The sequence below is a fragment of the Physeter macrocephalus genome, chromosome 8, assembly GCF_002837175.3.
Source record: "Physeter macrocephalus isolate SW-GA chromosome 8, ASM283717v5, whole genome shotgun sequence".
Taxonomy (NCBI): Eukaryota; Metazoa; Chordata; class Mammalia; order Artiodactyla; family Physeteridae; genus Physeter; species Physeter macrocephalus.
The window spans coordinates 43,258,885-43,277,509 of NC_041221.1; the positions used below are offsets into that span (position 1 = coordinate 43,258,885).

Consider the following 18,625-nt stretch of genomic DNA (forward strand, 5'->3'; position numbering starts at 1 on the left):
GAGCCAGGAGACTTGAGTTCCAGTCGCAGCTCTGTTCTCACTATCTATGCAACGTTGAGTGAATCAGGCAACTATTACAGGCTTCAGCTTCTCATTTACATAATATGCTAGTTGGACTATATGAGCTCTAAATTCCCTTCGAGTTGTAAACTTGTGATTCTGTAATTCTTTTAGGCTGTTAAGAATGCCTGTGAGGTTAAAATGATGCATCTCCCTAAGATGTGTACCCAAGGGTCTCTCTTGTATTGTGGCCAATATATTTATGAAGCTCAGTGTCATTCCATCCATGATTCAAAATCATGATACATCTGCATCTAGAGTACTCTGCATAGTTCTGGTAATTTTCTTAAGAGAAACGAGTCTCCTCACATTAGTAGAATATGTTAGCCCTAAAGGTTTTTAAAAAGAAATAGAGTATCTTTTAATTGCCCAAGGGAGTGAAACAATTTTCTTACGAAATAGACTTAAAAAGATCAATCTCTTTGAAATGCTGCACCATCCAACCTTGTGCAGACCATGGAGCATTTCTTGAAATCTGAAGACTTAACTGAATTCTCAATCAGTAGACTTGAAGGGATACTTTCAGGATAATGACAAGGAATGACTATTTTTCCTGGTAGTTAGTAAGCATATGAAACTCATTACTTGCATATTTTCCAAAGGCTGTCTTAACATGGGTTCCAGAATGATTTAGATCAGTTCATTATGCTGGATCCCAAATGGGATTCAGAGCATGTTGATCTTTTGGTGTGAGGCCCTATTCTTTAAAGTTGATATTTGAGATATACAAATACCTTTAAAGAATTATTCGTTTAAAAATTAAAAATGAATTTAGTTCAATGATAGAAAACAGAACTGGACTGGACAGAACATGAATGTTGACCTTATGATTATGTATTTTCATATGTTCTTACAGAAGCTACTGTGGAAAGTTTTCCATAATTTTCCAGACTTGGGATATTCATTTAGGGAATTAATAAAGAAAAGTTTTATTATGGGAAATTTTAAATACATTCAAAAATGGAGAGCACAGTATGTGAAACTCCGTGTCCTCATAACTCAGCTTCAATAATTAACCAAGTCAGTCTAATTTCATCTCTAACTTTTTTCCCACCCTTGCCCCTAGGCCCTGGTAATTTTGAAGCAAATCTAAGGCATCCTCGTTTCATCTTAAGCATTTTAATATGTATCTCAAAGATAAGTTTATTATTTTATTTAAATAAAATTTATACACAATGAAATCCATAGCTCTTGATTGTGCTATTTGATCACCTCTGATAAATGTGTATGTCCATGCAACTACTACTCCTGTTAAGATATAGGAGATTTGCATGACCACATGCAGTTTCCTCATGTCCCTTTCCAATCAGTTTCTACCCCCATAAGCAACCACTCTCCTCCCCCCACATCTTTAATGAGCTATAATTGACAAATGAAGTCATATAAATTTAAGGTGTACAACAGAGTGATTTTCTATATGTATACATTGTGAAGTGATTACCACCATACGGTTAGTTAACACACCATCACCTCATATAGTTACCTTTTCTATTTTAATTTTCTGGTGCTGAGAACATTTTAAGATTTACTCTCTTAGTAAATTACATGTATACAATACAGTATTTTCAACAATAGTCACCATGCTGTACATCAGAGCCCGAGAACTTATTCATCTTATAACTGAAAGTTTTTACCCTTTTACCAACATCTCCCCATTTCTCCCACTCTCCAGCCTCTGGCAACCACCATTCAACTCTCTTTTTCTATGAATCTGACTTTTTTAGATTCCACACAGGTGAGATCATATAGCATTGTCTTTCTCTGTATGGCTTATTTTACTTAGCATAACGCCCTCCAGATTCATCCATGTTGTTACAAATGGCAGGATTTCCATATTTTTTTATGACTAAATTCTATCTGTCTCTCTCTCTCACACATTTTCTTTAATCGTTCATCTGCCAGTGGACACAGTTGTTTCCATAGCTTGGCTATTGTGAATAATGATGCCATGAACACAGAGTGCAGTTATCTCTTCCAGACACTGACTTCAGTTCCTTCAGATTTATACCCAGAAGTGGGATTAATAGGTTTAATAGGCCTTTTTATTCACAGATGGGGCAAGGGCCACTGTAGCTGAGTCAGAAATCCTGATTCACTTGATCTGAGCTGCTGGTTTAAATATCTGCTTAACAGTTAGTGTGTTGCCTCATGTGCCCTCTCCTCTTTTCTTCTTCCATCTTCTGCCCTCTCATTCCGTCTCTAGGCGTGGGTTCTGTCCCTCCCTCATCTTCAAGTACATTGTTAGTCTTCTCTTTTGTAGACCCTCGCTGGTCTTTCTAGCCTACGCACTCAACTTGTAGAACTCCCCAACTATTAGCCGGTTAGAAGCAGAAACCAGAGCACAAAGCTATTTTACAACCTTAGCTGGATGAACATATATGCCAGTTGGATAGATGTCATAACTAGGCAAGCCTGGTTTGGACCCCTACTTAAGAACTTGCCCAGCCAACATTTTCTGCAGTTTTGACCCCATCCACTGACAAAAATCTCTCATTTCTGTTTAGGATGTTAGTCAGAGTGTCTCTTATAGGATAATAACAGTGTCCATCTATGAAGGTTTTGTAAGGACTAAACACAATAGAACTTAAATTCTATTAAGTTCAGCTCCTAGAATATAGGAGATGTTTAATATCATAGTTAATACCTGGAAGTAGAGAGAACTGCTTGACTTTGTTCAATCTAGCATTTTATAAACCTGTTTAACCATGATAGTGCTATTTCTAGAGCCATCTGTTAACATTTTAAGGAATGCTGCTGCTGTATGGAATCCAGCTTCGGAAACTCTGAATTAAGAATTGAACAAAATTAAGCTGCTGACTGTTCACAGTGAGTGAATAAACCAGTGCTACTTGAACTGGGAGTTGGGCTTTTGGATCTTAACTCAGTCCTCACCACACCTTGAAACTGCTTGAATAAGAAGAAGAGGTTTCATTTTAAGACACAAGACAGAAATGAAAAAAAAATGTCATCCTTATACAAAGACTAGATTTTTGTTTATCTCTTCCTTGTAATCACATCTCCAGGTGACTCAAGAAATTTAAGGAAAGCTATCTGAAGTTCTCAGGATCAGCTTTCAAGGATGTCGTCAAGGTGGATAAAGTAGAGTCTACATGCTTCTTCTGATTTTGGCCTTTCAGAAGGAGTGAGGCCAGAAATTGTCCCCCTGTGTCCCCCGGTCTCCATCTCACTCTGGCTTGGTCACCCCACTTGCAGTCTTGGGGCCGCCTCACCGTCCAGCAGAGTGAGCAGGGCATTTGCTGCCTGCCTCGGCCCTTCCCCCTTGGGTTTGGTGTGTGTGTTTACCCACCTCGACATTGTGCCCGACAGGAACATAGACCCCTGGAAAGAAGGCCAGCAAGTGTCCAGAGCAGTCTGTGGGGGTCGGGTCCCCAGGCTTTCCGGAGCCACATCTGGTCGGGCACTGGTGGGACATCAAGGCCAAGGACAGACATTGCTCACCTGATCATCTGAAAGCCAGAGACGATTATGTCATTAGGTATGTGCATTTCTCAGCTAAGCCTCCAAGAGTGATAGGTGATGAGAAGCATCCTTATATGACGTGTGTGTGGGACACATTCAAAGGGCACACGTATCAGATGACCGAATTCCCTGTATGAGCACTGGGAGAATTTTAAAAAGTCATTCTCGTGCTTGTGCCCCACGCCCACTAATTCCAGGAGTCCAGTTCCACGGAGTTCTCCTCCACCTCGTTTCTCGGGGCGGCTCTCCTGGCTGAGGTTGCCTCATGTAAGTGGATGCCGTTCACCAGCACCGTGGCACCTGCGCGCAGCCTGCACTGCCGTCCCCGTCGTTAGAAGGGCAGCCGATTGCGGTATCGTGGGAGACACCTGAGGGATCAGAACTTGACTTAATGATCTTCCCAGGACTGCTTTTGTTTAATGATCCATTTTGTTTTAGGTGATGAGAGACAGAAAAAAATCTGCTTCTATTTGTAGGCAGCCATACTTTAGGCTAGGCGACCCAAGTTAGTTTCCCAGTCTAGGGCATTACTATAGGGGCAGGGCTGAGCCTGGGGTGGAGACAGTCATTTGGGCAACTTAGGGCCCATCCCCACCCCAAAGAAGTCTGCCAGACGATATGGCAATTCTTCGGCCAAGCACAGTGCTGGACCCTGGCTCTCTCCCAGGTCTGCTGCCTGACTGTTGGTTAAGCCACTTGCCCTTTGCATTTCCTCGGAGTTACTAGGATAAGGGTAAACGTTTTCAACTTCACTTTCCTCAAGGCTAAAATAAGTCAGCAAGTGACCAAGTGTGAATTCCACGAAGGCAGGCCCAGTATAGAAGAGCAGACATTGCGGTGTATGCCAGTAAGAGTGAGAACCCCTCTTTTGATGTTGAAGAATTGGTGATATCACTTGATTTATGGAAGTTCCTGCTGTTGTTACTCTATATTGTAGATTTTACATTTTATGATTCAAAAGAAAATGGAATGAAAACAGATAGGATCTATATTTTTATTGTATGGAGGTCATGTGTGCAGTGTTCATCAAATGCATAATGTCCTTTAACCTTCGGCCTCCCCATGCAGCATGGCCAGGCCACTTTCTTCTGTGTCTACCGTCTCCAGTGGCCTAGGAGGGCAGGACAAGGTTCATTTTCAGGGTCTTATTACTAATAATTCAAGATGAAGCTGCCACTGTTTCTGCTGTGATAGGGAGAGGCAGGTCCTGGACCATCTCTCCTCTTATCTGCCTGCCATCAAAATGTCCTTGTCCCTGATCTCCCCTTTAACTGAAGGGGACGTTAAGGGTCATGTTTTTTCAAAAGACTCTTAAGAAACACTGCCCCAAACCCTCTGCTTTCCTGATTTGCATTTGGAACCGTTGGTTTGTCGTGAGAAAGACAGAACCACCTTACCATATGCTTGAGTACATGTGAATACCACAAGCGAAGCCCTGGGATAGCCTAGCCTTGTGCTTAACTTTGGTAGCTTTCTCCCACTAGTCTCCATCTGAGAGCTTTGCAGGCTTTCTCAGATATCCAGACGGCGCTGGGAGCGAGATTACTGCCGGGGTGTCCACTCTCACTTTACAAGAACAGCTGAGGCATGTAGCATTCTCCGCTGTCTTGTTTGGAGCACAAGCATTGAGGAATTCACCTATGAATTTGTCTCCCCAAAGAGAAATGAGAAATTTGTCTCCCCAAAGAGAAATGAGAAAGACCCTGCTCACGGTCACAGATAGGAGCCATGTCAGGAATGGCAACTCTTTATGCTCAGTTAAAAAAGAACTAGATTTCTTTTTTTTTTTTAATTGAAGTATAGCTGATGTACAATATTATATAAGTTACTGGTGTACAATATAGTGGTTCATGATTTTTAAAGGTTATATGCCATTAATAGTTATTATAAAATACTGGCTATATTCCCCACATTGTACAATGTATCTTTGTAGCTTATTTTATACCTAATTGTTTGTACCTCTTAATCCCCTATTCCTATATCGCTCCTCCCTCCTTCCCTCTCCCCACTGGTAGCCACTGGTTTGTTCTCTATATCTGTGAGTCCGCTTTGGAAAAGAACTAGATTTGTATTCAGCTTTTTCCATGATAGAGAATTAAAAAGAAACCACACTAACAAATAGACATGGCTGACAGGTGCTATCAGGGAGAAAGGCCAAAGGCAAAAATGGCTTTCTTTTACATGCAATAGCTGCCACTGGCCAGCACCAGAGGACAAAATCAAGGGAACTGAGATGAAGTGATGGGAGAGCATGCTTCCTTGTTCTGGGCAAACTCCCCAGAATGAGCGGAAGATGGTGAACGATTTCCATCTTGTTTGAACGATAGACACTTTGAAGCACAGCACGAATCATTATCATCCTGGAGCTGGTCCCTCATGGGGGTCGACTTCACCAGCTGCCTTGTGTGGAGTCCATCTACGCGCCAGTGGGGGCGGCGGTGCTGTTTGGTGGAGACGAAACTCCTAGGGCTCATGAACTGTATTTGTTCTCTTAACTCTGCCATCGAGCAGGGGAATGGCTGCATTTAGGAATTTAAGGAAGACTCATGGCTAATGACAGTAAGGAAGGGCTTTCCGGCTAGAAATGAGGCTTACTACTAGAACAGGTCGGTCAGAAGAGGGAACGCTGTTTTCTTCCTTTAGTAACCACCGCCTGATCTGTCAGGCAGGAGTTTGAAGTCCCAGTGTTGTTCTGGCCAGAGGCCGGGGACGGACCAGATGACCTCGTATCTTTCAGCCTGGGGGTCAGCGGAAAGTGTTCCAAAGGCAACTTAATACTCTGGATTTATTTTTCTCCCTCATTTTTTTAAAATTGGCACTTCCAATTTTCAGTGTCTATAATGTGCTAATGGGCTTTCCTCCCATTAAAAAACACGTGGGGACGTGAGAATGTTCTCCTCGAGAAAAGATGGTCTCTGGGGTTTTGCTTCTGGCTTGAGGTCCTATGAGGTAGGTGTTACGAAACATCCCCCGCAGCCGGCTGGAGTGTGAGTGAACCTCAGTGGGGGCCAGCAGCTCTCCTGCTGATTTTGGCAGGAGAGGGAGACACTCAGCCACTTTGAGAGGAAAGAAGGTAAATTTTGCGATTCATTTACAAACCCAGATAAAATGAGTTTTCGGACGCGGGCATGTATTGAGAGCCTATCTATTCTCTTCTACCATTAAGCCTGTTAGGACAGAAGTAATCCAAGTTCATGTTTTTCAGCCAGATAATTATTCTTCCCATCCTGATTGTAGAGGGGGAAGCTCAGAGGGCATATCAAGAAGGAAGGAAGCTCAAGAGCCAGACAGAGGGTGGTGCTGGGACACGTGTCCAGTGCTTTGGGTGGCCAACGGCAGCATGGTGGCCCGGGGTTAGGATTTTGAGAAGGAGGAGGGAGAGAGGTGGACAGGTGATGTCCAGCAGCTGGTACTTCACAGTCTAAGTAGGGGCTGTCTTAGGCTCCCTCAGAACAAGGACTATAGATGGAACAACTCTCACTTACAGAATGCAGGGGGATGGCAGGTGAGCGATGTCTTTAGGTTCTCAAAGTAAGGAGTGGATCGGACCAGGGCTTTTCAAAGGCATCTTATGTTTCCCATATTCCACGATTCTATGATGCTTCCCTCTGTAGCAGGGTGGTTTTTATACAATTATCAAAGGGAAGATTGATCTTTTGAAAAAATAGTTTTTATTGTGGCCTGAGGATTAAGTTACACAGCTAAAGTCCACTCATTAAAACTCATAACTCATCAGCATGCTACTTTCTCAAGCCACGATGACTTCGTGGCCTAAGTGAAAATTTCATATTCCTCTGGAAAATTGAATTAGCATAGCACAATCAGCAGAAAATTATCTTTGACTAGTAGATTTTATTTCTACACCATTCTGCTTTGCCTAAAAAACTAATGACTCTGAGACTTAAGCTTGATGGCTAAGAGTAAGAGCTAATGTCTACCATTTGCTTTCACAGTCCCAAGAACTGTTTTAGATGTTTTACATTCACTCGTTCATTTAATCCCCAGAAGAGCTCTATGAGATGAGTAGATACTAAACTCCCATTTAGTCGATAAGGAAATTGAAGACGAGAGAGATCAACTAACATGTCAGGGCCAGGAGTAGACTCTGTGTCTAGCAGCTGACTGAGGGGTCTCCTGTAAACCATACTCTTCTGTCCTCTGCCTCTCCCAGAGGGTCAGTGGAATTGACTAGCTTGGGCTGCACCCATTGCAGTTGGGTGGAATTAAGGACGTGACTTTGTGGAAGAGAACTGTTTGCAATATGAAAGCATGAACAAGGAGGCTTAGTTTCCATTAAGTGTAAAGCGGGTCAATAAGATATGTTGTAATAGTAAGTAGATCCCTTATTTTTTGAACACTGCTATTAAGAATTAGAAGCTAAGCAGGATTCCTAGGTTTATAATTCTCTGTCTCTAGACAATAACAACAAAAGCTAACAGGGAGTGCTGACTTTTACATATTTTACATCTATTAGTTCACTTAAACATGAGAGCAACCCCTTGAGATAGGCACGAATATTTTCCTCATTTTCCAGATGGGGAAAACTGAGACCCAGAGTGGTGCAAAAACATAGCCAGGAAGTGGCAGAGCTGGGTAGCGAGCCCAGGCTCTTTAACCATTATTCTAGCCTGCCTCTCAGCACTAGGCTTTGGCAATTCTGAAATATTCGCTCCTCTGATGCAAACAGAACTTATTGTCCTTCAGGGTGGGATGAGGCCAAGAAGAGCTGGACATTGAGCCACGTCTTCTGTGAATGTTTGTGTATTTGAACCAGGTGGCTCTCTTCCTCCGGGGTCTCTTTCTAGGTCTGGGGCAGGAATGCCTCTCTCAATGCCTCACCGTGGTTGTCTGTGGGATGCCCAATTCACTCTGCTGCATGGATTTCCATTCTTGATGCTTTCTTCTGAAATAAGAAGGCTGGAATTTGGGGGTACTCTTATACCTAATCTGTAAGCTACTAAGTGTTTCAAGATTGTATTTGCTCAGTTCGTGTTCAATGAACGTTACAGTGGGTTTAAATGTGGTATCAGAACTTGCCAAATGGTGCTTATAGAAGGACACAGGGCTCAGAAGGATTAAGTGACTTCTCCAATTTCACATGAAGTTGTATGTTTCTGAGCGCAAGGGCTATCTTACGTGAGCCAGGACTCAACTGAGATAAACCAATGGCCTGTTTCCATTCTTGTCCTTGGAGCTTGGCAGGGACTGGAGGTAGGGAGTGGTCAGATGCCCTGGAACTACTCAGAACACAAATTGGAAAGAGAAACTGAGATGTTGATGCTGGTAGAGGAGAGGACAGAAATGCTGGGCAGGCAGGGATGGCAGCGTCCATTCCTCTTTGCCCCCTTTGCGCTCTACTAGGCGTTCAGTAGTGTTTGAATATGAATGAATGGATCCCTACTGTTTTTTTAGCCATGCTCCACATTCAGAGCATGGCGATCACAGGGGCTGGTGAAGATGGAGAAGACCTCAGGGGGAAGGTTGGACTCTAGTTGGCTTGAGGTAGAGAGCAGATGTGGGAGTAAGGAGGGCCTGTGTGCAGAGCCATCTATGGGCAAAGGCTGATGCACCCGGAATACTTAACCTGGCCCACAGGTACAATGTTCTTGACTTCTGTAATATCTTGTCTGCTCTCCAAACTCCCAAACGGGGGAAGGGTTTTCCTGACTAAGCCAGTGCGAGGAAAATCGTGGCATGAGTCTTGTTAGCTACCCTTTTGCACACCTCTGCCACCACTTACGGGCCTCGAGTCTAAGTTGTTAACCACTTGGATTTGCCCACATTATTCCTGAATGTGAGTCATTTGTTGTCTGGGCTCACCCAGCTGGCCTTTCCTTTCCAGGTTAACATGTTTGTTGAAGGATTCCACGACGCCATCCTCCTCTACGTCCTGGCTTTACATGAAGTACTCAGAGCTGGTTACAGTAAGAAGGATGGAGGGAAAATTATCCAGCAGACTTGGAACAGAACATTTGAAGGTGAGGTTTCAGTCTACAAGGCAACAACACTCTGCAGCTGATCAAGCTGCTTCTTTCCTGGTTCTGTTTTTCTCTCTTACAACTTTGGGACCTTGCCAGTGTCTTACTTTTCTCAGCTGTAGAAGAAGGATAATAAGTCAAGATCAACCCACTTCACAGACTTGTTGTGAAAATTAAACGAGATAAAGCTTGTGAAAGTGCTTTGAAAGAGTCCCACTGAAATAGGAAGTGCCTTGTCTCTTGATTACTAGATGACAACTCTAGGCTTCTTAAAATTAATCACAAGCCTCATTCACAACAAATAATCAGTTTGTCAAGAGTTCTGTGATCAGTTTTAAAAGGAATAATCCCAGATATACATTCCTCTGTTCAAAACTGGGAGGTCTGAGATGATAAGCTGGTCCATTTGAGCTCTCTGCTTATATTTTATTTTTTAAAATGGTGAATACTAGCTGTTGCTTAAGAACAGAGAAGTATAAGAACAACAACAGCAAAAAAATGGCTCGTCATCTCATCACTCAAGCAATCTCCGTTGACATTTAAACATTGTACAAGAATGAGACCATTCTTGGCTGGAAAATTTGAATGCTACAAAAATGTACAAAATGAAAAGTGAAAGTTTTCCCGTCACACCCTAGTCCCCTGTCCCCAGTGTAAGCACTATTGACAATTTCCTATGATTCAGCCTAAAAATATTTTATGCCTTCTGCCAGCACATATGCATTTGTATATCTTATCTAAAAAATTTACACAAAAGGGTCATACTATGAATGCCATTCCTCATCTTAGCTTTTTCACTTGTATGTCAAGTAGAAGAATTTTCCATATGAGCGCTCATAGATTCAGCACATTTTAAAATGATGGCTCCATATTTTTCCACTGTTTGGCTGTACAAGTATTTCTTTAACCAGTCTCCTACTGATGGGCACTTCAGTTGTTTACAGTTTTTGCTATTATGCAAAATGCCATTATGATCTTACACATCTCGATGAATTTTTGTGAGTACATCCAATAGGGAACATTCTTAGTCATGGCCTATCTGGGTCCAAAAGTATGTTGGTACCTTTTAAAGTGCATTAGGTATTGCCAAATATCTTCCAGAAAGGTCTACCAGTCCATATTCTTGCTAACAGCATGTGGAGTGCTAGTTTCCTCTCACCTCCCCATCAGTCAAAAAAAAAATAATGAACATGAGACTCAATATGAGAATGATCCACCTGCTGGAGCCCTGCGGATATCAACTTCATACTCACTCATTCATTCATTCATCAGATATTCTTGAGCACTTACTATGTGCCGGGCACCGGTCAAGGTGCTGAGGATTCAGCAGTGAACTAAAGAAATTCCCTGCAATCAACTGAGCTTCCATGGTAGTAGGGGGAACTGGCGATAAACAAATAAATACACCACTTCAGGGGCTATAAAGTAAAGCAGGTTAGGGAGCTGGAAAGTGATGGGAGGGGTGTGTTAGGACTGCTAATTTAAATAGAGTTGTCCGGGAAGGTCTTTCTGATAAGCGGTGGTTGAGTAGAGACCTCAGAGTAGTGAAAGAAATTATGTAGATGTTTAGGAGAGAATATTCCAGAGGCAGCAGCAAACGCAGAGACCCTGAGTGTATCTGGCAGGAGAGTGCTGAGAGCCCCCGTAAGAGCAAGGAGGCCGGTGTAGCTGCAGCAGTATGTGAGCCTCAGTGTGATGGTAGCCAGAGTCAGAGGTAGTGGGGCCAGATACTGTGGGCCTGGAAGCTGCACTGAGGACCTTGGGTTTCCACCTGAGTGAGATGGAAAGCCACCAGAGGGTGTCGAGGGTCAGGATCTGTCTTGAGTCTTTTTTCGATGGGGGCTTTCTGGGGGCTGAGGAAAATAAACTGTAGTATGCTGGTGGGTATCATCTGAGGACCACTGCCATACAGGTCACTGACCAGAGGTCAGGAAACCCACAACCTAGCCACTGGCTGTGACCTCAGTCCTTTGGGCTTCTTCTTTGTCACCAGTACTAAGGGGGTTGGACTAGCTGATGACTGACAAAGACCCTTTCAGTTCTGCATCACACCAACTCGTCCTTTGAGCCCTTTAATGCACTGGGGCTATACCTATATGTATTTATCAAGGCTAGATTTGGGGCACATTTTTTTTTTTCCCTTGGGACTCCCATCCACTCCACTGCCTCGTCTTGCCCTTGGTTATTAGAAAGGGTAGGACGGTACAGAGAGGTCAAGTTCCAGCGAGAGTTGTCTGGGCAGCCGCTATGGTGACATTTGGTGGATTTCAGTTCTCCTTGGTGGTTTCAGTGGATGCCACATCTTACTCAAAACTAGAGTGACCTCTGCTTTAACTTTGGACAGATTGTAGGACATGAACGAATAAAATAAGCCTCCAGGATTATCTTGCTCAACCTCTGACTGCTTCAGCTGAGGAGTTGGAATCAAATAGGATAAGTCAGGGGGCATATTAGAACTGAGTCAAATTTCCCAGAAGTTGTGTCCTGTGCACTGAGAAACGGGCACGTGCGGACACGACCTTGGTAGGCCACATCCTGTTCCTAGTTATTCCTCACTGCACGATGTGGTCATTTGCTCTTGGTCATCTGAGGGAGGTTGTTAAGGGAAGGGCAGGTGCCCACAATGGCTGGAACTCAGTTTTGTTTAGAGGGCATGGACTAAATTTTCCCATAGGCCAACGTGATGCTTCCATTCTAGGGCTGGGTCTACACAGGCAATATGAAATGAGTCCCAAAACAATCAACTGTATAGTTCAGTCTAAACTTAGAATCTCATTTGTCCAAATGTAAAGATAATTGAAGCCAAGATAAGTTTTGACCTTGAATTGTTTGAAGAGCCCATTTTATTTGCTAAACAATGATCAATCTGAGGGTAGCCCCCAAAAGAACTATAAAAAAAAATCCCCAACTGCTCTAAAATTAAAAACAATTTAAATTTTAATGGTCACTGTAAGTGACCATAAAGTTGTCAAGGGAAAAATACTCTGGACATTATTTGACAGATTTGGATTTTATTACCGTGAAACCTATGACCAAATCTCAAGGCTTTCAATAAATGGCCTGGGAAGAAGCTGAATTTCCTCTCTGTGTGAGAGGTCAGAGTGACAAGGTAAATAGGACTGTGGCTCAAGCCTTGAGCTCCGCTACAGGCCGATAGAAATGAGGGTGGAAAATCTCATTACTTATGTACAGGAAAATTCTGCTGTCAGCCTGACGATCTCACCTTATGTACAATACTCTCAGGTGAAGTCTCACTTGCTAATTGGCCACGCTGAGGGTTCACACCCCATTTCTTGGCAGAATTGTAATAGCTTAAAGTGTAATGAGGTCTTGGATTACCAGGGCCACCTTGCCTTATAAAATATCCTGCAAAACACGTAGCAGAACACACCATCATAAACACCTCTGAACAGAATGGCATGTGGTTTTGGACAGCCAATATGTTTGGAGAGAAATGTGTATATATTTAAATGAGATTAATTACGTAAAAGTTGTATAGACTGTCAAGGATAAGCTAGCTTGAGATAGGTGTATCCATTGTAATCAGTCTATGTTAAGAAGACAAAGAAATCAAGATGAATAGTAGCTCCATTCTGTTTCCGGCAAAGTAGACCAAAGTCTGGAAAAATCAGCGGGCCTTCAAACAGCAACCCAGGGGACAGTAAACCCCAATACTTGCCCTCTCCAAGCCACACTAGAGGATGGAGCTTTCCCTTGGGATCCCTGTTCCCAGACATTCATTTTACTTCCGGAGAGAACCACATCAGTAGAGGTGCCAATTAAGAATTACACTGAACTTTGCCACGGTTTAAATTGAAAGAAAACAAATACTTAGAATGTGGCTGGCATATCAATTGTCTTAGTTAATGAAAATTGCAACACAGACATATTTAATATCAACTAATGGGATATACATATTTTCTTTTATTGATTAGCTGCTGTAAGCCCCCATTGCTAACCAAAGCAAATCCAAATCCTTTGTGTGGCCCTCAAGGCCCTCCATGCTCTGGCCACCCTGTTCCAGCTGTTGCAGCTTTACATCTCACTGTTCCCTTCCATACACATGGGCCACCTCCCCCGAAACCTCACCATCCCTTGGGTTCCTTTCAGCTTTTGGGTCTTTGTAAATACCAACAGGGCTGCCTTTCTGCCTAGAACACTCCCCCGCTCTGCTGGCTGCTTGTCCGAATCAGAGGCTTCACCAACATTCCTATAAAAGACCTGCTCTTTTACTGAGTCCCCCAGGAGTCTCCAACGAGATGTGCCAGCTCCTCCTCTGAGTGGTGTGGGCATAGTCAGAATGTCCTCTCCCAGATTCCAGGCATAGCGATAGAAGTTAATAACAAAAGAAGAAAAGACTGACTTCTCTTAAACCCATGTTTAAAGTACTTTACCTATTTTAGCTCACTTAATCTTTTCAGCAGCCTCTTGGCAGGGAGCTACTATTATGCCTCTTTTACGGTCCTGGAGACTGAGGCTCAGTGGGCTAAATCCTTGCCCAAGGTCATAGGCTAGGAAATGTGAAAGCTGGGATTCAGATGCAGGCAGTTGTATTACGGCGCCACCAAAATAAACCCCTTGTCCAGGCTGCCTCTCTCTTGAGCAGACACTGTGTCCAGATCATCTTTGCCTCAGCTTAAATTCAGCCCCTAGTTATCACTGGATAAACAATGAATGCTTTACTGTATCTATATGAGATGATGAATGTTAAACTCATTTCACAGTATCTGTAAGTCAAACCTTTATGATGTACACTTGAAACTCACACAGTGGGATGTGTCAGTTACATCTCCATTAAACTGGAAGACAAAACCAAAACCCCCAAAACAGTGAATGAATGAACACAAGTGCGATAAAACTAGCTCATCTTTGCTCTTGGCTCCCACGACCCGCGAAGCAGGCCCTTTGCTCTCCTGCGCGTCCAAGGAGCCCATAGGCAAGCACATTCACTGAGTCCTGGGCCTGGAATGGGTTTTCTCTTATAATGTTTGTCCAGTGATAACGTGAACCCATGACAAGTCTAGGAACTGTACTACAACTCCACTTGTTGCTCTGCATTTTTTTAAAAAATTAATACAAAGCTCTGGGATAAGCATACTGCTTTCAGGATTAGCCTTAATCTTTTTTTTTTTTTTCTTTAACACATTCCCCAAAGAAGGTCATTTGTTTCTTTTTCTTTTCATTTTTAAATGGAGAAATGTTAAGAATTTAGGAATGCAGACACAGATGAAATTACAATGTCTTTTCAAATGCCAACAAAAATGCTCCGAGTTTGATGAGATTCCCTGTGGCATGAGTTCGTTTAAAAAAAGTCCTGTCAATTCATTTTCTTGTTTTTGTTGGCGGACAGAGGCATTTTAAGTAACCAACTGGGGTTCTTTACATCTCATCCTCTAGGTATTGCCGGGCAGGTGTCCATAGATGCCAACGGAGACCGGTCCGGGGACTTCTCCGTGATTGCCATGACCGACATGGAAGCGGGCACCCAGGAGGTAAGCAAACAGGACTTCTGCACCAGCCGCTCCTCTCCTTGTTGAGATTCCAAGGAATGTATTTGCCCTGGTGTCCAAAGAGCTGCCCCCAAAGCAGCCTCCAAATCAGAAGGAGCCGAACACAGGGAGTTCCCAAGAGAGGGCTTCCTTCTGGTTGAGGGTATCAGGGAAGACTGCAGGAAATGGTTCCACGTTTATCCTAAGTGGGGAAATCCTACCTTTCAAGTGGCCAAGAATCACACCTCAGTCCTAAGATGGACAGCATCATCGGCTGAGAGACGTAAAGTGAAATTGTGTCTTTACTTCCTCCCTGAAGGTTTGAAAGAACAAATTGTTTTTGGCGGGGGTGGGTACAAACTGGACATGCACTGGTATTTCAAAAGATGATGGAGTTTCAGGATAGCATCACGAAGACAAAAGGGTGCCCTGGACACAAAGAGGAGTTTCTGACACTTCCTGGGGTGCAAGCTCTTTGCCTCAGCTTCCTCGGCTGTAAATGAGGAAAGCATAATCTCTCCCTTGCTGATCTCACATGATGGTCATGAACACCAGATGAAATGGAACCTCGAAAAGGACTATATAAACTTTACACGATAAATATATAAATAAAGGTTATAGGAATATGCAGCGTTTCAGGTCACATAATGCTGCTCCCTCTCTGCTTCTCTGAAGGCTCTCACCCAGAGGGGATGCTCCTGTCACACTTCATGCGACCCTGCCTAAAGGACTGGCTCTTTTTCTCCTAGTCCGCACATACTTGGCCTTTGTGGGAGGGGCTGAGCCGGCAGGACCCGCACTTGCTGCATTTACTGCACGGTTTTTTACCCTTCGATGGTCTGGGTCTCGTGTATATTCGCGTCTCCCCCTCTATAAAAGGTGGAGAGTGAAAGTCTATTGTAGGTAGGGTTGTGGTGAGGATTCAGGAGTGCATGTGTGTAAAGTACTTGGTGCGCGCTCAGTACATGCCAGGGATTGTTAGTTTGGTGATTATCTCGAATTCTTTTCGTTCTGACGTGAAATGGCCCATGAGAGCTTGCTGGGCCTCCTTCAGGAGAGAGAGGGGGAGGGAGTGTCACAGGCCGCTCAGGAGCAGGGTGCCGGTGCCCAGACGAAAGGGAAACGGATCCCGAGAAGCTGGGTGCGAAGGGGCTTCTAGGTCAGGCCTCAGGGAGCTGATGAAACGGCTGTTGAACCAGAAACTGAGCGTGAACCTTGAACTGACCCATAAAAGAATACTGATTTTTTTTCAGGGGTCACAGGAACTAATTGAAAAGGAGTTCAGCTTGGAAGTGGGGCGTAAATAGGGTCACTTCATCAGAGAGGAGAATGTAACCCCCGAAGTCAGGATGGGGAATAGTTTTGCAACCAGAGGAGGGTCAAGTGGGAAGTTCCTAAAGACGCTCTTTAATGCTTGAATTATACGCCAAGCTAACTGAGCAGGTGTTTCTCATCACACCTTAAGATGGTGTGAGGCCCACCTTAGCCTGGGGCCCTTAAGATGGGTCCTGACCTCACTCATGCCCGAAAGGAACTTGGGCCTGACAGACGGCTGACCACGTGGGCTGCTCTGTGGCAGGTGGGAGAAGCAGCACCCTCTCCCGTGAGCAAGGGAAAAGCCATGCCTTCCCAGCTTATTGCTTTCTGTATAACCACCTTCCCTGCCATGGGGAGCCCGCTCTCCATAAATTATGCTCACCCCAATAGCGCTGTTGGCGCCTGCAAATCTTGACTTACAAAGTCCTTAGAAACACACCACTGTAGTCAGTGTGAAGGACAGGGGAGCCCACTCTGTGCCTCCTTTGGAACCAGATAACTTTGACCTTTCAGTGTGTATATGTATATATTTTTTGCCTTTATATAGGTTATTGGTGATTACTTTGGAAAAGAAGGTCGTTTTGAAATGCGGCCGAACGTCAAATATCCTTGGGGACCTTTAAAGCTGAGGATAGATGAAACCAGAATGGTGGAGCACACAAACAGCTCTCCTTGCAAAGCATGTAAGTTTAGAGACTTAATTCGCTGTGTTTCATCATCTATGGTATCAGTACAACGCAGGGGTCATGGCCTGTAAGTGCAGATTCCTGTTTCTGATGTGGTAAAACCCATGGGAACAATTCACAGACTGGCATCCACCTCCAGCAGAGGCTTCTAGGTCCTCCTTCCATCCTCTTCCAAAATGGTAGAAGGCCTCTCCCTATTTTTACATCTCTCACTATAATTTCTTAGTATTTGAGGTTTACACTTTTAGGGAAGATTAAAATATCAAATACTAAATGTCACTCACTTATTCATCTCTTGTTTCAAAGTTTGTATTTATCCTCTTACCCCTCAGAACCAGTGTCCCTTAGGCACCTGAAAATTTACAAATTGGCAAATAAGTGTGAAGTCTGTTATTTATGAGCAGCCTTCTCATAGATATAGAAGCAAGTGGAGGGTCTCATAAGGAGCTTAAAAGTAGGAAAATGGTTGGAAATCATTGCTCTAGCGAGACCCTTTGATAAGCTATTGAGGGAGGGCAAAGTGAGTATGGACCTTTCAGGGAACTTGTTCAGTTTAGGCTAATGTATGTGTGCTCCTTATGTTTTGGGAACAGTCCTTAAACTGTGAGGTATTTGTGTATATGCAATAATTATGGGAAGGCATAAGGCAGAAATATGTTAAGAACACAGTCTCTGGAGTTATTGGGCCTGGATTTGGAAGCCCACCGTTGTCACTTACTGGTTTTGTGAACCCAGGAGCGTTCCTTCCATTTCTTTAAGCCTCAGTTTTCTCATATGTAAAATGAAAGAAATGTATCTCACTCTTAGGACTGCTTTGAGGATTAAATACGAATGCATGTAAGACTGTGTCCTAAACTCTTTCTACACAAGCTAGCTATTTATCATTTTTATATAATAACTGGGACACAACTGAACTTGATTGTTTCAAACTGTTACATTTTCACAAAGCTATATAAGACATTTTGACATGAAACTCTGGCTTTGGTGAGAGAAGATCTAAAAACAGAACATTAACCCAATGAATTTTTTCACCAAATCTTCCAGCACTTGCAAGTGTCACCATTCAAGTGACACTGAAAATGAGAAGAGCCGGCTCAGTCCCATGGTCCGTATGGTTGTCTTCTCTGACTGTAAACTCAAAAGAGTGTGGCTAGATCTGAAAACTTCAGTTTCCAGTTTTCTTCAAATCCTCCTTGAAACTGCTTTATTCCCACTGTGCTCACTTTTTTTTTTTTTGTAACAGTCATTCATCTGTATTTTCTTAAGTGCTTTTTAAGCTTTGCACTTGGTAAAAAACCCCAAAACCCCAAACCAAACCACAACCACCACTGCCACAACAACGAACTAGAAAGTAGTTCTCAAAAAGAAAGGAAAATTGGAAAATTTGCCCCAAGTGGGAAATTGAGAAACACCTTCCAATGAAAGAAAGTTTTCAATGACTGAAACGTCAGAATGAGGGATTTCTAGCTAATTCTCAAAATGAACTCAGATTATCGCTGTTTCTTTTTCAAGCAGGTGGCCTAGAAGAGTCAGCGGTGACAGGAATTGTTGTGGGAGCCTTACTAGGAGCTGGTTTGCTAATGGCCTTCTACTTTTTCAGGTTAGGACCACTTTA

The 18,625-nt window shown here is 43.4% G+C and overlaps 1 protein-coding gene across 5 annotated transcripts in view; it reads left to right on the top strand.

The window, feature by feature from the left end:
• NPR3 (natriuretic peptide receptor 3) overlaps positions 1 to 18,625 on the top strand; it is a 121,385-nt gene that overhangs the window by 57,001 nt on the left and 45,759 nt on the right. For 2 of the 5 annotated variants that reach the window (XM_028492836.2, XM_024124652.2), the window contains exons 4-7: positions 9,383 to 9,518; positions 14,916 to 15,010; positions 16,872 to 17,007; positions 18,523 to 18,610. In XM_028492836.2, coding sequence (XP_028348637.1) covers positions 9,383 to 9,518; positions 14,916 to 15,010; positions 16,872 to 17,007; positions 18,523 to 18,610 — 455 coding nt within the window. The remainder of the gene's footprint in view (positions 1 to 9,382; positions 9,519 to 14,915; positions 15,011 to 16,871; positions 17,008 to 18,522; positions 18,611 to 18,625) is intronic. The other 3 variants (XR_003680888.1, XM_028492837.2, XM_024124658.3) reach the window with 2 other exon arrangements.